The 23,620-nt window shown below is 44.4% G+C and overlaps 1 protein-coding gene across 3 annotated transcripts in view; it reads left to right on the forward strand.

The window, feature by feature from the left end:
• Positions 1-23,620, forward strand: part of LOC137517724 (chloride channel protein C-like) — a 187,748-nt gene that overhangs the window by 69,766 nt on the left and 94,362 nt on the right. For all 3 annotated transcript variants that reach the window (XM_068234745.1, XM_068234747.1, XM_068234746.1), the window contains exons 12-15: positions 2,190-2,281; positions 2,530-2,633; positions 10,390-10,561; positions 17,529-17,700. In XM_068234745.1, the coding sequence (XP_068090846.1) occupies positions 2,190-2,281; positions 2,530-2,633; positions 10,390-10,561; positions 17,529-17,700 (540 nt within the window). The remainder of the gene's footprint in view (positions 1-2,189; positions 2,282-2,529; positions 2,634-10,389; positions 10,562-17,528; positions 17,701-23,620) is intronic.

Consider the following 23,620-nt stretch of genomic DNA (forward strand, 5'->3'; position numbering starts at 1 on the left):
GCACACACAGGATTAAAGTGGACCTGAACTCAGAACTTCCTCTCTGCTCTAAAAGATACGAACAGCATAATAACTTTTAAAGAAAAACATACCTTTGTTACAGTTGAAACAAATCCTACAATAAATCTGCAGTGCGTCTACTTCCTGCTTTCATGAAAGCAGACATATTGTTAACATCCTGTGTTTACAAATTAGCTGCTCTGCCATGGCAGATAAGATTCCTGAGCTGACACAGCTGAGAGATCAAATTACAGTCGTGATTAGTCACAGATTAGGGGATACTGTATCTCTATGTTTTCCTTCTGTCTTGTGCAAGAGTTCAGGTCCACTTTAACAGATATAGAGAGAGGGATATTACACCCTTCCCAAAGCAAATGAGCAGATTCACTGCTCTGGTGCTATCACTTGCTGAAATAGAGAATTTGAAATTACTTTTATAACATTATAGGAGGAGATAAGCAGGGAAAGATTTTCAGCAGTTCTTCGGAACACCTAAATAAACTATTTCCATCCCAGTTACATATTTATTTGGGTTGAAAAAATACATACTGTACGTCCATCGAGATCAACCAGAGAATAAAGTACAACACCAGCCTGCTCCCTCACATATCCCTGTTGATCCAGAGGAAGGCGAAAAAACCCTTACAAGGAATGGTCCAATTAGCCCCAAAAGGGAAAAATTTCTTCCCAACTCCAGATGGCAGTCAGATAAAATCCCTGGATCAACACCATCGGGAATTACCTAGTAATTATAGCCATGGATGTCTTTTAACGCAAGGAAAACATCTAATCCCCCCTTAAACACAGGTATAGAATTTGCCATAACTACTTCTTGTGGCAATACATTCCACATTTAATCACTTTTACTATAAAGAATCCTTTCCTAAATAAATGGCTAAAATGTTTTCCTCTATGTGCAGATCATGTCCCTAGTCCCTTGTAAAAGCCTTAGGACAAAAAGCTCATCCGCCAAGCTATTATATTGCCCTCTGATGTATTTATACATGTTTATTAGATCTCCTGTAAGGTGTCTTTTCTCCAGACTAAATAAGCCCAGTTTATCTAACCTTCCATCCCTCGTATCAATTTTATTCCTGTCTCTGCACCTGATCTAAAACTGCAATATCTTTCCAGTAATATGGTGCCCAGAACTAAATGTCATATTCCAGATGTGGCCTTATTAGAGAGTTAAACGGGGGCAATATTATGCTAGCATAGCGAGTTTTTATTTTCCTTTTAATGCATCCCAAAATTTGATTTGCTTTAGCTTCAGCGTCTTGGCTTTGAATAAGACTGTTTAACTTGATGTCGATGAGTACTCCTAAGTCCTTATCCAAGTTTGATGTCCCCATCTGTATCCCGTTTATTTTGTATGGTCTAGACCATTGTTACGACAAGAATGCATGACCTTACATTTTTCAACATTGAATTTCATCTGCCATTTATGTGCTCATATAGTTATCCCATCCAGATCATGTTGCAATTTGTCACTATCCTCTTGAGAATTGATGATTCTGCACAATTTTGTATCATCTGCAAAAATAGCAACATTGCTCACTACTGCATCTACTAGGTCATTAATAAACATATTGAAGAGCACTGGACCCATTACTGACCCCTGTGGGACCCCACTGCTAAAAGTGACCCAGTTTGAATCTGATCAATTGACCACAACTCTTTGTTTTCTGTCCATTATTAGCTCTATCCATGCACATAGACTCTTCCCCAGTCCTTGCATCCTCAACACCAGACTTTGTTGGGGAACATTGTTGAAGACCTTTGCAAAGTCCAAGTATATCACATCTACAGCATTCCCAATATGCACACTAGTGTTTGCCACCTCATAAAAGCTGAGCATGTTAGTTAGTTATAAAAAAAAAAATAAACATGTTAATTAATAGTTGGCATTTAATTTGTTAAAAAGTAGTTTTAAGAAAACCTGAAACTAGAAAATGATAGGGGTTGCTATTGTTATTTGCTCATATTTGAAGCAGAGTTTTGTCAAGTGGGACATACAGTATCTGCAGCAAAACTGCACATTGGTAGTTTATATGGACATTGTATGAGACACAGCTACATCTACATAAAAATTAAACCTATAGTAGTGATTAAATCAAGTACCACATTAAAATCCTTTAGATTGATGTATTTATGACAGCTGCAGCAAATGTTTTTTCTGATTGTTACAGGTGACGACTATGACTATTACAGTTTTTATACCGTATTTTTTCGCCTGCTCTCCGGACCCAGTGATGGAGCCTCTCATGAACTCCACTGACCAGTAAGTATGTGATTATGTGCCATGCCTTTTGCAGCTTATCTGCCCTAACTTTGAAGTAGGCCAAGTAGTAGAGATTTCCTGATACACCAGTAAAAAGCTTTTATTCAGCCTGTTGTATAGACTCATATTTTCTAAAATGGAAGTTTTCTGCTGTCATTTATTAGACAATATAGGAGAAGATGTACTTTATAGTTATATATGTTTTGTGAACTAATACATTTATTGCCTTTTGTCTCACATTTAAACAGTGCACAGGAGGTCCATGGGCATTGGGATATTGCTGACTATAACTGTCCTAGTGGCACTACATGGTATGGACCAGGGGGAGGTGACAATCACACCTTTAACCAAGGTAATACAATAGCATATAATGTGAAGGAGAGCTTTGTAAACTTAAGGTAGCCATACACCCGTTAGATTAGCAGCAGATAGATCATCAATTAAAAAACGATCTGATGGCATTTTTTTGTCATCAGATTTCCATTAGGTCCAATGCAAAATGATACGCAATCTCAAGAGATAAGCCTACATTTTCCAACATGTCAGATCGATTGAAATCCATCGAAATCGATCGAAATCGGCCGCAAATCGATTGAATCGGCAATTGATTTGCGATCGATTTTGATCGGCCGAAATCCGGCTGAGTGTATGGGCCCCTTTAGGCTTCTTTTAGCTTGGACTGTATTTGCATGTATCTGGACTTTTGCTATGGTAACATTGTTTATATTTTTACTTAAGGAAATCATAATACTTTTTAAGCATAATTTTGTATTTTATTTCATTTGTTACATAAAAAAAAATGGAAATCAGAAACATGAAATATTACAAACTATTGTTTCATTTTGCAGCTTTGCCTGCATCTCTACCTGTTAATGTTTTGTGATCGTAAAAAACTGTTGTCAGTGCAGCGAGTCTCATTGAAAAAGCAAAGTCCTCCGACCAGGTGAATGATAACTAGACCATGCTGTTGTCTATGGCATTTTTTTGTTTCTTTACCACACTGCAACCTACCAAGACTTAAGGGGCCCATACACCTAACGATTTTCCCGCCGTTATACAGCCGATCCGATCACAGTGATCAAATCGGCTGTGAAATCGCCGCGCACACCGCTGACAGAACGATTGATTTCCGTCCAAATTGATCGTACCCGTCGATTCCCGTTGATCCGTCCGTGCTGAAGATTTTTCTCGATCGCCGGCGGGTCGGGAGTGTGTCAATAGCGGCATTCGAATGCTCGACGACCGACGCAATACAGCAGGTATACATTACCTGCTCCGGCCGGCGTGAGTCCCCTGGTCCCGGCTGTCTTCTCCGCTCCGGACTGTTCCTGCAGCTACACAGAACTTCCTGTCCCGGAAGGAAGTTTAAACAGTAGAGCGCCCTCTACTGTTTAAACTTCCCCTGAACAGGAAGTTCAGTAGCTGCAGGAACGGTCCGGAGCGGAGAAGAAGACAGCGGACAAGGGGACTCGCGCCGGCCGGAACAGGTAATGTATGCGCGGGGGGGAGGGGGGGGGGGGGTGTTGGGCGGCAGCAGCGGCAGCTCCACAGATTGTGATCGGTTTCAGGCTGAAATCGATTCACAATCTATTTGCAGTAAGGTGGCCATACGATCCCTCTCTGATCAGATTCGATCAGAGAGGGATCTATCTGTTGGTCGAATCTGATGGCAAATCGACCAGTGTATGGCCACCTTTAAAGAGACACTAAACCGAAAAAAAATTGTCCGCGTCCTATCAGAGTCTGCTGCTGGTTACTGATAGCACGGCCCATCAGGGGAGGAGAGAGGTGCGGCTGAAAGGCCAAGAGCGACTCTGCCATGACACAGTGTCATGGCTGGGGGCTTGGCGCTGGAAGCAAAACTTGTGCCTCAACTCCCGCTGCCCACTGGAGCCTCCCTCAGCAGCCAAATTCCATATCTGTCCTCCAGGCAGCCGCGGCTGAGGGGGTGAAGACCAGGACGCCACTGCTGGAGGGGGGTAAGCATGCCCGCCCTATACTCAAGGCACATATACCCAGCTAACTTATACTAAGGGCACATATACCCAGCTAACCTGCACTAAAGGCACATATACCCAGCTAACCTATACTAAGGACACATATACCTAGCTAACCTGTACTAAAGGCACATATACCCAGCTAACCTATACTAAGGGCACATATACCCAGCTAACCTGCACTAAAGGCACATATACCCAGCTAACCTATACTAAGTGCACATATACCCAGCTAACCTGTACTAAAGGCACATATGCACAAAAGAAGCTGGTATGCCTGGCACTCAGCAAAGGGTTTTTTTTTGGTGAAGGAGAAAAGTCTAATGCACCTGTAGATACCAACTCCGCCCTGTTCACTCCACTGTTGGCTGTACGTGAGGAGGCGTGCTTCCAGACAAATTGAAACACAACAGATTCACAGAACATACAAGGCAGTCCGTGCACAGCTTCCTGAAATCACATTTATTTCGCCATATTCTTTCGCCAGCAGGCAAGAAACATGTCACATTGCATAAGACATATGTACAGTGGATCGATCTGACCTGAGTGAAGGACGGGTGCGGGAGGGTGACCAGGGGATGAGAGGACGGCGCAACAGCCGTTTCGCGCCGGTGTGGCGCTTGTTCACGTGCGTTTGTCCCAGGGCAATGGCGGCGGTGTATAGACTTCCGAGATGTAGTCTGGAAGCCCCGCCCATCACGCTCGCCATTGGCCCGCAGTGTTGGGGAGTGAGTGTGTTCGGGTAGAGGGGGGAGGGAACCTGTTACGTAACATTGTGGGAGTGAGAGGTGATGGATCCGCCTATTAGGTGAGTCTGTGAGGGAAAAGGGGGAGGATCGCCTGCCCGGCGAATATCAAAGTGACGTGCCTTGCTATATTTACCATGTGCCAAAAAGTTGTATATACCATACATTTATGGGCTAACATGCCTCAAAACCATCCTTATTCCAAACTAATGTGAAAGTGCATATGCTGTACCTATCAGAAAAATCTACATCACCCCAAATAGATCCTATTGTCGTAACTGTTACAGTCTCCATCTGCTGCCATTTAAGAAACATCTTTATTTAAACATATAGATTAAAACCAATCTCATATCCCTACTTAAAAACACTGAGAGTAAGGGGAGAGTAAGGGAGAAAGAGAGAAACGAAGCCTAAGGACTGCTCTCTCGGTGAAACCCTCTGTACCCACCCACTGTCCTATTTCTATTCTAGGCCGACCTCCATTGGTTCGGCCAGGGCTGGGTATCCCCCAGAGTATTGTGTCAAGAGGTACAGGGAGGGGAAGATAAGCATGAACCACTGGCATGCAGTACACCAAGGAGAGCATTAGGGAGCAACCTTATATTATAGGAGAAAGGGGAGGTGTATAAGGCCCACACCACCATCGGCGTCCTATTAGGGTTGAGCCAGGAAAAGGGTTGGGGCATGGTGGACCAGACAGTGCATTAACGAAGTGGTCTACTCCTAAGGGGGAGGATGGCAGCCACCGGGCCCACTCCTCCCCCATGAAAAAGGAGAGTGAACATGGCCACCAGAATTCTGGTGGCATCTCCTGCCACAATGACCTCCGTATTCATTCTGCACCTGTCCCTCCACCCACCCCTTATATGCACCATCGCTCTAGGCATGCCCATGAGCTACAGTGCAAAATCTCCTGTACCCTGGACGTCCACTGATGTACCGAATATGAAGAGGAGTACATGCAGAGATATACAAAGTAGAGAGGTCTCCCATTATACAGAGGAGATGAATTGCCCGAGAAGGCAGAAAGATAAGGAGAAGATGACGATGAGAAAAAAGAAGCGTGTCGAGGAGGGGAGGGAAGGGGGGGCGGGGGCCGTACCCACTAAGGCTAGAGGAAGGGGGGAGCATTCCCAAGTCCACCCACAAGTCCATGGGAAGAGGAGAAGCCCCAGAAGCTCAAGGATCAAGGAAACAGGATAGTTCCAACCTATCATTGAGGCCCAAAGGCCCCATTGCTTCTGTGCGTAGGATCACACGGGATTCACGACGGGTTAACTCCTGATCTCGATTGCCTCCCCTCCTGGGGTTTGCAACATGCAGGAGTCCCGCAAACTTTAAACATTTTGACCTGCCTCCATGGGCCTCCCTAACGTGTGCAATTAGACGAGGGCACCCCCTCCCCGACCTGATGGACTTGAGGTGCTCCCCCACCCTCTCTTTGAGGGGCCGGGTTGTTTTACCCACATAATAAAAGTGGCAGGGACAGAAGATGACATAAGAGACATATTCCGTCTGGCAGGTAATGAAAGCCCTAACCTCCCACTGTACCCCTCCCATCCTGTAATTCGTGCCTTCCAGCATCTGTGGGCAATATTTGCATTTGCCACATTTGTGGTTTCCCCTGGGGCGTCTGATGGTCAGCCAGTTGGGCGATGTGACGGAGCGGAATTCACTCCGTACAAGAACATCCCCCAATGTCGGGGCCCCTTCTGTAGACCACCCTCGGGGGGTCAGGAAAGATCCGTTGCAGTGCGGGGTCCCTAGTTATGAGTGACCAATTCTTTTTTATGATCTGAGATAGCTTTCTGGTCATAGGAGTGTAGTCAAATGTACATGTGAGGGAGCCACTACTTTCGGGTCTAGGCCGCCTGGTCAGGAGGGTAGATCTGTCCCTCCCCCCTGCTCTTTCCCTAGCCTGCTCAACGGCAGCACCATCATAATCCCTTGCCAGTAGGCGGGCGGTGAGCTCCCCTGCCTGCAGCTCAAATGCATCAGGGTTGGTGTTGTTGCGCCTGAGACGTAAGTACTGGCCGTATGGCAGGGATGACTTAACATGCTCTGGATGGTAGCTGCTTCTGTGCAATAGTGAGTTGACCGCCGTAGATTTTCTAAAGCCTTCGCAAATCAGTTTAGCCCCATCTGGTTTAATCATCAAGTCCAGGAAGCAAACGCCCCTGTCGTTGATTTCTGATGTAAACCGCATGTTAATCCTGTTCACATTGAGGTGCTGCATGAACTCCCCAAAAACTTCATGGTCTCCCTGCCACACGACCAGCACATCTTCCACATATCGCGACCACTTTTTGATGTTTCCCCGGAAGGGGTTTGAGGGACTTAGAACATAGTCCTCTTCCCAGGCTCCCAAACTCACACTCTCCTTTTTCATAGGGGAGGAGTGGGCCCGGTGGCTGCCATCCTCCCCCTTAGGAGTAGACCACTTCGTTAATGCACTGTCTGGTCCACCATGCCCCAACCCTTTTCCTGGCTCAACCCTAATAGGACGCCGATGGTGGTGTGGGCCTTATACACCTCCCCTTTCTCCTATAATATAAGGTTGCTCCCTAATGCTCTCCTTGGTGTACTGCATGCCAGTGGTTCATGCTTATCTTCCCCTCCCTGTACCTCTTGACACAATACTCTGGGGGATACCCGGCCCTGGCCGAACCAATGGAGGTCGGCCTAGAATAGAAATAGGACAGTGGGTGTGTACAGAGGGTTTCACCGAGAGAGCAGTCCTTAGGCTTCGTTTCTCTCTTTTCTCCCTTACTCTCCCCTTCCTCTCAGTGTTTTTAAGTAGGGATATAAGGTGGTTTTAATCTATATGTTTAAATAAAGATGTTTCTTAAATGGCAGCAGATGGAGACTGTAACAGTTACGACAATAGGATCTATTTGGGGTGATGTAGATTTTTCTGATAGGTACAGCATATGCACTTTCACATTAGTTTGGAATAAGGATGGTTTTGAGGCATGTTAGCCCATAAATGTATGGTATATACAACTTTTTGGCACATGGTAAATATAGCAAGGCACGTCACTTTGACATTCGCCGGGCAGGCGATCCTCCCCCTTTTCCCTCACAGACTCACCTAATAGGCGGATCCATCACCTCTCACTCCCACAATGTTACGTAACAGGTTCCCTCCCCCCTCTACCCGAACACACTCACTCCCCAACACTGCGGGCCAATGGCGAGCGTGATGGGCGGGGCTTCCAGACTACATCTCGGAAGTCTATACACGCCGCCATTGCCCTGGGACAAACGCACGTGAACAAGCGCCACACCGGCGCGAAACGGCTGTTGCGCCGTCCTCTCATCCCCTGGTCACCCTCCCGCACCCGTCCTTCACTCAGGTCAGATCGATCCACTGTACATATGTCTTATGCAATGTGACATGTTTCTTGCCTGCTGGCGAAAGAATATGGCGAAATAAATGTGATTTCAGGAAGCTGTGCACGGACTGCCTTGTATGTTCCCTAAAGGCACATATACCCAGCTAACCTATACTAAGGGCACATATACCCAGCTAACCTGTACTAAAGGCACATATACCCAGCTAACCTATACTAAGGGCACATATACCCAGCTAACCTGCACTAAAGGCACATATACCCAGCTAACCTATACTAAGGGCACATATATCCAGCTAACCTATACTAAGGGCACATATACCCAGCTAACCTGCACTAAAGGCACATATACCCAACTAACCTACACTGAAGGCACATATACCCAGCTCACCTGTACTAAAGGCACATATACCCAGTATACCTAACTACTTTTCTGTGTGTGTGTGTGTGAGGGGGGGGGGGGGGGTGTCCGGGTGCATTTAAAACGTTGGTAGATGTCCTGGCCTCGACGAAATTTAAAGTAGCTTGCGAACCGAAAAAGTTTGGGCACCCCTGCTCTACTGCCTAATAGCAGTACTGAACTATTACCACAACTCCAAAAGGAGCATTGACTTACAATCATCAATTGCATAACATAGACTATTACCCAACAGGAAGCGAGTGATTACACCAAATAACTAAATAACTTTGCATATTACAGACCAATCAACACTGGGAATTGTGCAGTATAACTGCCTTATTGTTTTTTATATTTTTTTATTTGCAAATTTTTGCATTTTATTTGCACTTTAATTTTCTTTTTATTAAATATTTTATCATTTTTATCTTTTTTCTGCAGACACCACTTTCTTTTTTTCACTGCAGTGTTCACAAGTGAAACAAATGATTGTTGGTTGACTGTAGGATACCATAGATAATCAATTAAAATCTTATCAATTAAATTATATGCATATGCATAATTTTGTGATTTTATTATTGATAATCATATGCTAACCATATACAATTAGGCTATTTGGTTTTATTGTGTTTGTGCACAAATACATGTACTGAATTGATTATTTATTCATTTATTTATATTGATTTTATTCAAATTGCTTGTCGCCAGCTAATTATAGCAGAAATCCTTATTTAAGCTCGGTTTGATATCTGAATTAGCCTTACTTAACTTGAACGGGGGAGGGGTAACCCCAATACCTCAAACCAGCTGCTGAAATATAGATTTAAAGGCGCAAATACCATACTGTGATTATACAAATACTATACAGTGTTTACCTAAAACATCTCTCTTGTGTGGTACAACAACTAAGGGCCAGTTCACATGCACACTTGCACGTCGTTTACTGCTGGCATTTTGATCTTTATTTTTTCCACTGTCTGGAAGCAGCATGGTCTGGTGGTTCTGGGGTCCATTAGCGCCGCACTCCTAGGTCCCCCTGCGGGATGAAAAATGACGATCGCTGGGAATTGCAGCTGAAAGTTGACAAATGCTTTTGTGCACGCTTGCAGAAAAGGATTTGGACGAGACTCTGGGCAGGTGATTGAGACATCCGCCTGAACCAGCCCTAAAGATCCATACACATGCTGGTCTAAACTCTGAGTGATGCACCATAACGAATGCCACATGCTTGTTTCAAGTGTGTTATTTAGACACTACTGACCACAAAAATGAGCAGGACTGCCAGGCAACTGGCATTGTTTCAAAAGAAATAAATATGGAAGCCTCCATGTGACTAATAACTACCTTTTCTTTGTTGGTCATGTTACCCAGATAACACAATGAGACCCAGTGATCACACAGTACTGAGCTTATTTATTGGAAATCCAACATGCTTTGCAATCTGAGTGTCAATACTGGCTCATTGGAAGTTTATGTGTTAGATGTAGCTTTAATAATAATAGTTTACTATATAATATAAATAATTGGTATGTAAGCTTGTAAACTTAAAAAAAAGTTTGTAAAAAAGGAAAAAATAAATAAACTGAACAAACACCTCTGTCATTTTCCTTGACAGCTGCCGCTCTCTTTGTGAAGAATGGGAAACATGGGATCATGCTCCTATTCCAACGAGGAACTCATCTGAAATTTGATTTTCCAGCCCTGATAACTACTCTCATATTCTATTTCACTATTTCTTGTTGGACATCTGGAACTGCGGCCTGTACTGGACTTGTTGTGCCCATGATGTAAGGACACTTGCCAGCTATGGCATGTTTGTATGTAGTAGCTCTGTATTATACAGTATAGTTTGACAGCATCATTTCCACCATTGCCAAAGTCAAGAAACACGTCAGGCTTTTTAAATGTTTAAGGCTGTTCACAGTGGGACGTTACAGGCGCACGTTAGAGCAGCCTGTAACGCAGCCCACCGCACAGTAATGAATAATCAATGGGCTGTTCACAGTGCCCACGTTGCGTTACATTGTAACGCTGGTCGTTCAAAGAAAGTGCAGCATGCTGTGTGTTATACTGTTTGCACATGCTCAGTAAGGGGAGAGTCACAATTGTTCCTAGCCACATGGCTAATTAATATTCACTGCACTGTAGTGTTGTCCAGATCATGAACGATTCGGATCTTTGATCCGGATCTTTTTTGTGAGTCGAATCATCCAGATCATCACAATGAAGGATTCGGTTCACAGTGGATGTCTGACAGAAACAGGAACTGCAGCTTCTGTGCACAAGCACAATCTTCCTGTTGCATCTCTCCCTTCCCCATTAGCACCCTCAATGTGCCCTCATTCTCCTGCACCTCTCACTCTGCTGCACCCCTGCTTCCTGCTTACTGCTTCCCTAGTAAAATGATTCAAAGATTCGGTTCAAAGATCCGGATCTTTTCAATGATCCGATTCGAATCATCCAAATCATTGAAAAGATCCGGACTTCCCAGGACAGCACCAAGAGCTAGTGTTGGGCGAACATCTAGATGTTCGGGTTCGGGCCGAACAGGCCGAACATGGCCGCGATGTTCGGGTGTTCGAGCCGAACTCCGAACATAATGGAAGTCAATGGGGACCCGAACTTTTGTGCTTTGTAAAGCCTCCTTACATGCTACATACCCCAAATTTACAGGGTATGTGCACCTTGGGAGTGGGTACAAGAGGAAAAAAAATTAGCAAAAGAGCTTATAGTTTTTGAGAAAATCGATTTTAAAGTTTCAAAGGGAAAACTGTCTTTTAAATGCGGGAAATGTCTGTTTTCTTTGCACAGCACAGGTAACATGCTTTTTGTCGGCATGCAGTCATAAATGTAATACATATAAGAGGTTCCAGGAAAAGGGACCGGTAACGCTAACCCAGCAGCAGCACACGTGATGGAACAGGAGGAGGGTGGCGCAGGAGGAGAAGGCCACGCTTTGAGACACAACAACCCAGGCCTTGCATGAGGACAAGAAGCGTGCGGATAGCAATTTGCATTTTGTCGCCATGCAGTCATAAATGTAATACAGATGAGAGGTTCAATAAACAGGGACCGGAAACGCTAACCCATCACAGATGTTCATTGTTCATGTTACTTGGTTGGGGTCCGGGAGTGTTGCGTAGTCGTTTCCAATCCAGGATTGATTCATTTTAATTTGAGTCAGACGGTCTGCATTTTCTGTGGAGAGGCGGATACGCCGATCTGTGACGATGCCTCCGGCAGCACTGAAACAGCGTTCCGACATAACGCTGGCTGCCGGGCAAGCCAGCACCTCTATTGCGTACATTGCCAGTTTGTGCCAGGTGTCTAGCTTCGATACCCAATAGTTGAAGGGTGCAGATGGATTGTTCAACACAGCTATGCCATCTGACATGTAGTCCTTGACCATCTTCTCCAGGCGATCGGTGTTGGAGGTGGATCTGCACGCTTGCTGTTCTGTGTGCTGCTGCATGGGTGTCAGAAAATTTTCCCACTCCAAGGACACTGCCGATACCATTCCCTTTTGGGCACTAGCTGCGGCTTGTGTTGTTTGCTGCCCTCCTGGTCGTCCTGGGTTTGCGGAAGTCAGTCTGTCGGCGTACAACTGGCTAGAGGAGGGGGAGGATGTCAATCTCCTCTTTAAAGTCTCCACAAGGGCCTGCTGGTATTCTTCCATTTTGACCTGTCGGACTCTTTCTTCAAGCAGTTTTGGAACATTGTGTTTGTACCGTGGATCCAGAAGGGTATAAACCCAGTAATTGGTGTTGTCCAGAATGCGCACAATGCGTGGGTCGCGTTCAATGCAGTCCTAGGCCGAAGAGGTCATAGCCTAGGGTCACAAAAACCTGTTTATTTGGGCTATTTCAATGGTAGTGATGGTGACGTACATAAATCTCAGCCATGGCCGTTAGCAACGTCTGAATTTCACGAAATGTCTCATGCAGGTAGAAGACATATTGTTAGACTTGGATTCCAAAGATGGGGTCCCTACATCTCTGCAAACCAGAGTTACAGGGGTCCAAAATTGGTAAAATTCCCCATAGACTTTCATTGCCTCCCTATTTCACTTTCCAAAATCTCACATCTTTTCAAAGGGCAATGGCTCAGCAGTACCAAATTTTCTAGCATTGTAGGGACCCTTAGGGGGAACATGACTGGTGAGTTTCGGACCCCTAGGCCGAAGAGGTCATAGCCTAGGGTCACAAAAACCTGTTTATTTGGGCTATTTCAATGGTAGTGATGGTGACGTACATAAATCTTAGCCATGGCCGTTAGCAACGTTTGAATTTCACGAAATGTCTCATGCAGGTAGAAGATGTGAGATTTTGGAACTGTAAATAGGAGGCCCAATGAAAGCCTATGGGGGATTTTACCAATTTTCTACCCCTGTAACTCTGGTTTGCAGAGATGTAGGGACCCCATCTTTGGAATCCAAGTCTAACAATATGTCTTCTACCTGCATGAGACATTTCGTGAAATTCAGACGTTGCTAACGGCCATGGCTGAGATTTATGTACGTCACCATCACTACCATTGAAATAGCCCAAATAAACAGGTTTTTGTGACCCTAGGCTATGACCTCTTCAGCCTAGGGGTCCGAAACTCACCAGTCATGTTCCCCCTAAGGGTCCCTACAATGCTAGAAAATTTGGTACTGCTGAGCCATTGCCCTTTGAAAAGATGTGAGATTTTGGAAAGTGAAATAGGGAGGCAATGAAAGTCTATGGGGAATTTTACCAATTTTGGACCCCTGTAACTCTGGTTTGCAGAGATGTAGGGACCCCATCTTTGGAATCCAAGTCTAACAATATGTCTTCTACCTGCATGAGACATTTCGTGAAATTCAGACGTTGCTAACGGCCATGGCTGAGATTTATGTACGTCACCATCACTACCATTGAAATAGCCCAAATAAACAGGTTTTTGTGACCCTAGGCTATGACCTCTTCGGCCTAGGACTGCATTGAACGCGACCCACGCATTGTGCGCATTCTGGACAACACCAATTACTGGGTTTATACCCTTCTGGATCCACGGTACAAACACAATGTTCCAAAACTGCTTGAAGAAAGAGTCCGACAGGTCAAAATGGAAGAATACCAGCAGGCCCTTGTGGAGACTTTAAAGAGGAGATTGACATCCTCCCCCTCCTCTAGCCAGTTGTACGCTGACAGACTGACTTCCGCAAACCCAGGACGACCAGGAGGGCAGCAAACAACACAAGCCGCAGCTAGTGCCCAAAAGGGAATGGTATCGGCAGTGTCCTTGGAGTGGGAAAATTTTCTGACACCCATGCAGCAGCACACAGAACAGCAAGCGTGCAGATCCACCTCCAACACCGATCGCCTGGAGAAGATGGTCAAGGACTACATGTCAGATGGCATAGCTGTGTTGAACAATCCATCTGCACCCTTCAACTATTGGGTATCGAAGCTAGACACCTGGCACAAACTGGCAATGTACGCAATAGAGGTGCTGGCTTGCCCGGCAGCCAGCGTTATGTCGGAACGCTGTTTCAGTGCTGCCGGAGGCATCGTCACAGATCGGCGTATCCGCCTCTCCACAGAAAATGCAGACCGTCTGACTCAAATTAAAATGAATCAATCCTGGATTGGAAACGACTACGCAACACTCCCGGACCCCAACCAAGTAACATGAACAATGAACATCTGTGATGGGTTAGCGTTTCCGGTCCCTGTTTATTGAACCTCTCATCTGTATTACATTTATGACTGCATGGCGACAAAATGCAAATTGCTATCCGCACGCTTCTTGTCCTCATGCAAGGCCTGGGTTGTTGTGTCTCAAAGCGTGGCCTTCTCCTCCTGCGCCACCCTCCTCCTGTTCCATCACGTGTGCTGCTGCTGGGTTAGCGTTACCGGTCCCTTTTCCTGGAACCTCTTATATGTATTACATTTATGACTGCATGCCGACAAAAAGCATGTTACCTGTGCAAAGAAAACAGACATTTCCCGCATTTAAAAGACAGTTTTCCCTTTGAAACTTTAAAATCGATTTTCTCAAAAACTATAAGCTCTTTTTGCTAAAAATTTTTTCCCTCTTGTACCCACTCCCAAGGTGCACATACCCTGTAAATTTGGGGTATGTAGCATGTAAGGAGGCTTTACAAAGCACAAAAGTTCGGGTCCCCATTGACTTCCATTATGTTCGGAGTTCGGCTCGAACACCCGAACATCGCGGCCATGTTCGGCCCGAACCCGAACATCTAGATGTTCGCCCAACACTACACGTGACCCGTTCGGCCAATCTCAGCGCTAGCCGAACGTTCGGGGAACGTTCGGCCATGCGCTCTTAGTTCGGCCATATGGCCGAACAGTTTGGCCGCACACCATCAGGTGTTCGGCCGAACTCGAACACCACCTGAACAGGGTGATGTTCTGCAGAACCCGAACAGTGGCGAACACTGTTCGCCCAACACTACCAAGAGCCTCATAACGCGGCTCAATCTGGCGTCCAACTTCAACACCACCATGCGCTGCGTTAGGGGCACGTTATGCGACCAAGAGAACTGTGCACAAAATATAGAGCCACCAGCAGAGTGGGAGGTTCTTCCTCTGCACAGAGTCATCACCTGACCTCAACTCCCCACTCCACTGGAGGAGGCATCTGTCAACTCATTGGGCTCGATTCACAAATGCGTTCTAAGTGTTAGCATGCCAGTGAAAAGCCCCTTAGCACGCCCAAAGTGGCATTGCATGCGCTAATATGTGCGCAAAGGTTTGCACGCGCAAAATATAGCGCTGTGCGGTGCGTCGCACCGTTTGCGTGCAAAATAGCCTGAAAAGACGTACTTTGCATGCGTACGGTGTGATGTTTCACGCGCACCAAATAGCGCGCAATCGGTAACAGCTTTGCCCGTGTAAACTACTTAGCACCCTGGTTTGCACATGCAAAGCTTTTAGGAGTGCTAACTGTGTAGCACGCTTTTGTGAATCAAGCCCATAGACTGCTGTTCAGTCCAAGCAAGTAGTATTTGGCATTACCACAGGACAGGGGGTTAGCATTGCTAACCATTGCAAACCAAGTCAGCCAGGGTAACCCCTCAAAGAATACAAAATATTGTTTATGTATCATGGGGAAAACCAGAGGCAGGCAGCGGGGCTGAAGACGGAGTACTGACGGAGCAGCGCACCGGGATAGGCGAGTTATTACAATGTAGCCACACATCGTGTAGGGGCCCCAGGGACTCAGGAGCAGTCGGAAGAGGCTACCTAAGGGTCCAGTGGCACAGGGGGGGCCTGGCAGCGGTCAGGGGCCCATGAGCAATTGCCCCCTTTGCCTTAAGGACAGTGTTGGCCCTTTTTGGGGGTTGCTGTCTAGCACCCTGTGTGTATGAGATCCTCTATAGTTCAATGCACTGCCACAGCTGTTGCAGTTCAAAGAACCTGCAGTGAACGTGTGACTCTTGGTTGCCAGCAATGCATGCTGGGAGATGTGGTCCATTCTTTTGACTACATCTCCCGGCTTGGCTTGGGAGTAGCCCCCAAAGGTAATTGATGCTTGCTGCCTCCAATGGCCCACACCATTAACACCCCCCCTCCCCCAGGGTAAAGGTTGTTTTATATAATTTAATTAAAGGCTGCTCAGATCCCTTTATTTTTCTTATAATTCATCATTCACATTCAAGAGTTTTCTGACATGATGTTCAATTACAAATAGCAGAGATCACTCTTTATCTCATTAGATAATGAAAGCATGATTTGTTTTGTTCTTGCTGAAACCCTGCCAGGTGCTTTCCATGGTGCTGAATTTTTATGTAAAGTAAAGATATGATAAGCAAAACGTCTGTAAACCTTTAGCATCTTAAGCATATGTGTCATTGTCTTGAGAGATCAAGCAATTTTTTTCCTATTTATTTTTTTCCCTTACCTAATAACCAACTAAAACTTTAACCACTTTGCATCCAGACCTTGTTTTCCCCGTATGGACCAGAGCTGTTTTGACGCTTTAGCTATGTCCCTGTTTAATCAGCAATAACTTTATCCCTACTCACTACACCTAAATGATCTATATATCTTTTTTTCAAGACAAACTAGGCTTTCAATAGGGGGTATTTAGTCCAAATAAATGTTTTGTTTTCTAGGGGAAAAGAGGAAAAAAATAAAAAATGCATTATTTCTCAGTCTCTACCAATTCCAGTTTAAAAATAAAAAGCGCCACTGTGATAAAGAAAACCCTTTCACCAATTGCAGCTGTCAGTGCCGGGGGTGCACTCTTAAGCGCACCCGATCGTGCACAGCAGGGCTGCAAGCTAATCAGTATGTCTACTTCATGGTGGCTTGGAGGATGCCACAGGTGACATAGATATACTGTAGCAGTGGAAAAAGTGGTTAAAAGTGAAAACATGCCAACATCATCTGTCACTTTTTAAAAATAAAGTTAATTATGCCACCAATGTCCTCTATATTTTCTATCTTCTCTTCTGTTATTATTTGCTAATTTTTTGGTTGTTTATTCAGTAGTCCTAGGATCCCCCTTCTTTCTCCAGTGGTCTCACCAATGACCAATGACTGTTGTGTGAATCGTAGCCAGCATTTATACATGTACCAGGACTCTCTCACTGACATCATTAACAATTATTGGTGTGATGTAATGGTTTTATCACTTATGGTGTAATGTAACATTGTGTTTATAACTCTGTAAGTCACAGAAGTTAGCACTGCACTATACAGTGTATGTATTTACCATACACACTCTTTTACCACATTTAACACTAGGATTGTTTTTTTGCAGATACACTGGTGCATTGATTGGAAGGATTACTGGCCTGGTTACAGTGTACATTTTTGGAATCCAAACTCATGAGTACGGAAGATGGATTGATCCTGGGCTTTTTGCATCCATTGGTTCAGCGGCTTATTTTGGTGGTGCTTCCAGGCTGAGCATTTCTCTTACTGTTATTATGGTAAGTGGAAATGACTTGCCTACTCTGTGCATAGTGTTTTTAGGAGAGTAAAAAAAACAAAGATGCCCATAGCCATATCTGCTGTAGTATGTCAATAACAGATGGTAACAGAAAATTAATGAGAGTTTATACGCACAAAACTGAGTTGCTAACAGAAGCAACCTCCCAATGCGCATGAGGAGTACTGTCTCCTGCCGACCTTTAAAGAGGAACTCCAGTGAAAATAATGTAATTAAAAAAGTGTTTAATTTTTACAATAGTTATGTATAAATGATTTAGTCAGTGTTTGCCCATTGCAAAATCTTTTAAATCCCTGATTTACATTCTGGCATTTATTACATGGTGACATTTTTACTGTTGGCAGGTGATGTAGCTGCTGCATGCTTTTTTGGCAGTTGGAAACAGCTGTAAACCGCTATTTCCCACAATGCAACAAGGTTCACAGACAGGAAGCTGCCAGGAGTACCACGATCCTCAGAGTTTCTTGTGGTAGGGGTTTCACCACAATATCAGTCATACTTCGCCCCCTGATGGTCTGTTTGTGAAAAGGAATAGATTTCTCATGTAAAAGGGGTATCAGCTACTGATTGGGATAAAGTTCAATTCTTGGTCGGAGTTTCTCTTTAATTCTGGAAAACGATCGGTCGCTGTTCAAAAAAAACAAAAAAAAAAAACTACCGGTAAATGGAAGACTCATATAGTAGTTGTAACCAACTAGAGGAATAGACTATGGGGAAACACAGGTCAGAGGCACCCAATTGACTGATATATTAATGGTTGTAAATAGGCCCAACTTAAATGAGGACTCACTGTAAATTCAAAACAGAACAACTTTGTTTAGCACGGGACTATGGGTTTCGCCACTACAAGTTGGGTCCTAAGGTCAATGGAAGTGCAATTTTCCAGGTGTATTGATCTGAGGTAGCTGACCTGGGGTAGCTTTTTGTAGCAGTGAAACGTGTTGTCTAGTGCTAAATAAAGTTGTTCCGCTTTGAATTTACAGTGAGTCCTCATTCAAGATAGGACCTATTTACAACTTTTATACTTTATATCAGTTTATTGGGCGCCTCCTACCTGTGTTTTTCCATAGTCTGGGCATAAATCAGCTAAAACCTGTGTACATCCAGTCAGGGCCGGTTTAAGCAACAATGGGGCCCCAGGGCAAAATAAACCTGGGGGCCCCCCAACAGATACCCCTGAGCAAAAATTGGCATTAAGGGACCTTTTTTGCAGCTGGTATAGTCAGGGTTTGAAGCCCCATTTAAAAAGTATATTTTTTACCGCATTTAAAAGTATACTTTTTTCCTTTGAAACTTTAAAATCGATTTTCTCAAAAACTATAAGTTCTTTTTGAAAAATTGTTTTTTCCTCTTATTCCCAATGATCTCCTTAACACAGGGGTTCTCAAACTGGGTGCCGCGGCACCCTGGTGTGCCTCGGGCACATTTCAGGGGTGCCTCGGCATGCATCGCCATCCTTTATGCAATACCATCAGATAATGCAACCGTGCATTGATATACAATGTGGCTGCATTACCTGCTAGTTAACCTTTAGTCCCCGCAACCATGGTTGAAGTTGAACATGAAAGGAACTGCGGTGCCTAATAAGCATCACTAGCTACTTGGAGTGGGTCATCGCCTGATAAGGGTCATAATGGCATTTCGGTAGTTGTTTTTGCCGAGGGGTGCCTTGAAAAGATTTCAAAGCCATCAAGGGTGCCTTCACCCAAAAAAGTTTGGTAACCACTGCCTTAACATATCCTGCAAATTTAGGGTTTCTAGAATTTAAGGTGGATTTGCTATTAACCATTAAAGTCGGCTGGTTTTTAAATGTGTATTTTTTTTCCTTTGAAACTTTAAAATCGATTTTCTCAAAAACTATAAGGTCGATTTGAAATTTTTTTCCTCTTGTAGCCACTGGGGGCACATACAAGCTCTGGGGCCCTGGGGCAGCTGCCTCCTTTGCCTCTATGGTAGCGCCGGCCCTGCATCCAGTGCAAAAGTCAGACAATTTGAATTCCTAAAATAACCCTTATTTGGAAACCAAAAGGGAAATGAAGTGGTGCAGCAGCCACTGTTTGTCAAGTCCATCACCCTCTCCACAGCAAAGGTGTTCATTGTTTAATAAACTAAATTAACTAGGGCAGTCCATCTACCCCTTGTTATTTATGGCTTACTTCATGACTAGGGAAAGACTGCAGCAATCTCCTCCCCATGATGTGATATTGGGCAATTTTGCAGTGATTCCTGTTTTGTTGTTGTGCGTTTTTTTGCTAAGTAACATCTGTATGATGATATCATGGTGTAGTAATAAAGCAGAGGTAGGGAGAAAGCTACAGAGGCTTGGAACTCAGAGATGGGTAGGAGACAGGCAGGCCAGGCTCTGTCACTGTGTACATCTCATATGACAGTATATACAGCAAAGGGACTTGAGCTTTTACATCCAAGATCTACACTTCTACTTTGCTTAAAAGCAAAAACAAACACTTTAAACTACAGCACTATTTAAATCCTTGGAGGTCAAATCTGTGCTTACATTTAGCCAATGGCTCCACTTCTAGGCTCTAACACCATAATAAAAGACATCCCCAGAGAAAACATATGTTGTTTTTTGGCTCAAAATAAGGTGATGCTATAGGATAGAAGAACTGAATGTGGCAAACCCCTCTCAGAAGGCTGTCTGGTGCTTACACATTACCCTACTTTATAGCTGGGTCCAAAAAAATGTAGTTATTCTTGGCTCCTTATTCATAATCGTCCATTTGGAAAGAACCAGTGTAAACAAGCTTGAAGGCTTTGTGTGAAAGGGAATAGCCAGCTATTTATCATATGGGATAGCTGCATTTACATGTGCTGATGAAAGATATTCATGTAAATCATACATAATTACATCAAAACACAATTATTCAGCTGTTACTTGATGATAGTTCAATATTCGTTGTCTGCCGTGCAAGAACAAATTCACACTGCCAAACTACCTTATGGATGTCTTGGCATGTGAATTGTCCTCAATTCATGGGATATTCCTTGTTTTTCCAAAAATATATTGTCTGCTTTCTTATACCATATAGCTTCTTTCCTTTGGAAACTACCCGATTTGTAAGAAAATTCAGACTTTTGGCCCATTGCAATTAACTTTTTGATTGGCCAGGGAGCAGCTACTCGGTGACTGAGCTGTCAGTTCAGCAGCCAATCAAAGGTGTTAACCTCTGAAAATCCACACATGGAGTTAGGGTTATATAAAATTACCCACTTTCACATCATGGGAAGTAGATTGCTGCAGTCTTTCCCTGGTCTGGTTCGGTAGTAGTCCAAGCTGTAGTGTGTCTGGTGGTATGGACAAAGCTATAGCAGAATATGGCTGTGATGGTGAGAACCCTGCCCTAATCCATAGAATCCCCTCTCCTTGATTTACTTCCTAGCGCCATAAGGTAGATAAAAAAGATAGTGCTCTTGTTTACAAGTGGCAATATGTGTTGGAGGAACAGCTGGTTTGCAGTCCAACGTAGTCATAGTTTTTGATATATTAGGTAGTCAGTAAGATACTTGTGGGAGTAAGCTCACTTATCCTTTTATGTGTGTGTGTGGGGGGGGGGGAGTGTGTGTGCGTGTGTGGTGTTAGAGTTATACTTGTTTTGGGGGGGGGGGGTTGATCAGGATCAGGAAGGATAATGTGGGGGCATGACACTCTACTCGAAAGTGCTACTGTGTTTCAAATGTACTAGAATGCAACATGACTTATCTTGCAGAGGTCCAAAGGTGTCCATATTTTGATCTTGCAATTATCTTACGTTTTGGTGCACCACAGAGTGAAATGGTTGAGCATCTTGGGCATCCTTGCCAGATTGTAATAGTTTCCCCTGATCCTGTCACTGTGCTTATTGCCTGCTCTCCTCTCTCCATACCACAGCATGCCATGAGATCAGTGATTGTGCATGCATGTTATCCGTCTGTTCATGTCTGTCACATGCATAATGTTAGCATTGACTGAAGTGGGCGAATACATAATAAGTCATTCTTGCCAGATTGTTATGGTTTCTCCTGGTCCTGTCACTGTGCTTATTGCCTGCTCTCCTCTCAGCCATGCTGCAGGCACTCACCACACAGCATGCTCTGAGATCAGTGACCGTGCATGCATGTTATCCGTTTGTTCATGTCTTTCACATGCATAATGTTAGCATTGACTGAAGTGGGCGAATACATAATAAGTCATTCTTGCCAGATTGTTATGGTTTCTCCTGGTCCTGTCACTGTGCTTATTGCCTGCTCTCCTCTCAGCCATGCTGCAGGCACTCACCACACAGCATGCTCTGAGATCAGTGACCGTGCATGCATGTTATCCGTTTGTTCATGTCTTTCACATGCATAATGTTAGCATTGACTGAAGTGGGCGAATACATAAGACACCATCCTTGCCAGATTGTTATGGTTTCTCCTGATCCTGTCACTGTGCTTATTGCCTGCTCTCCTCTCTCCATACCACAGACATGCCCTGAGATCAGTTCTCGTGCATGCATGCCATCTGTCTGTTCATGTCTGTCACATGCATAATGTTAGCATTGACTGAAGTGGACGATTACATAAGAAAGCATCCTTGCCAGATTGTTATGGTTTCTCCTGGTCCTGTCACTGTGCTTATTGCCTGCTCTCCTCTCAGCCATGCTGCAGACAGTCCCCACACAGCATGCTCTGAGATCAGTGATCATCTATGCATGTCCATCCATCTGCCCATTATGCCAGCATTGACTGAAGTGGGCGATTACATAATAAATCATCAGAAACATACACAAAAGCCACAAGGAGGAAAGGAAGATTTCATTTTAATTTACATTTTATGTATTTTAATATAAATCCATTTTCATTTAAATTCATGATTGGTGCCCTTGAACTATTTATAAAAGATTTGCCTTATAGAGGATTTCTGTCTTAAAGTTTGACAAATGAAGGAAATGAAAGGGAAGAAAAACAAAAGCAGATTAAAATGATTAATACAAGTTGAGAAATTCAATCCTTTTCATATTAATTCAGCTCTGCTTACCATACTATGAAATTAATGTATTTTATGCCTACATGAACCATGAAATATGGCTGGATTTCTTAGTCAAAAAGAGACCGCAGTTTTTCCCTTTATATTAAGGATGGAAGGCTATTGCAGCCCAGCTATAAGTTATCAGGGCTGTATTTAGGGTTTGGGCTCCCCTAGGCACCCCAAACCTACGACGCCCCCCCCCCCCCCCCCCCGCGCCCAGGAGGATGTTGGCGGCGCGCGGAGCGCGCCGCGGCAAAGGATGGGCGTGGCCACAGAATGCAGTGGGCGTGTCCATAACACAGTGGGTGTGGTCAATTAAAATTTCCTAGTAAGAGTGCAGCCCAAAGCCGTTTTCTCCCCAGGTATGAGTAAAGTGACCCTAAAAAAGCAAGTAGGAAAAGTCCCCCCCCCCCCCAAAAAAAAAACCCCCACACATTAGCCAGTGTTCTCTCCCTCAAAATAGTGGTAGGTATTAGATTGTGAGCTCCCCTGAGAAAAGTCAGGAACATGGCTGTTCTCTGCAAAGTGCTGCAGAAGATGCCAGTGCTATATAAATACAAATATGGTAGGACATTAGACTATGGCAGAATTAGATTGTAAGCTCCTCAGAGGATAGTCAGTGACATGACTACATACTCTGAAGTACTGCTGAAGATGGCAGTACAATACAGTATAGTAGTATGGCAGCATGGTGGCATAGTGGTTAGCGCTCTCGCCTTGCAGCGCTGGGTTCCAGGTTCAAATCCCATCCAGGTCAACATCTGCAAGGAGTTTGTATGTTCTCCCTGTGTCTGTGTGGGTTTCCTTAGGACACTCTGGTTTCCTCCCACATCCCAACAACATACAATACAGATAAGTTAATTGGCTTCCCCTAAAAATTGGCCCTAGACTA

Source organism: Hyperolius riggenbachi, chromosome 5 (genome assembly GCF_040937935.1).
Source record: "Hyperolius riggenbachi isolate aHypRig1 chromosome 5, aHypRig1.pri, whole genome shotgun sequence".
Taxonomy (NCBI): Eukaryota; Metazoa; Chordata; class Amphibia; order Anura; family Hyperoliidae; genus Hyperolius; species Hyperolius riggenbachi.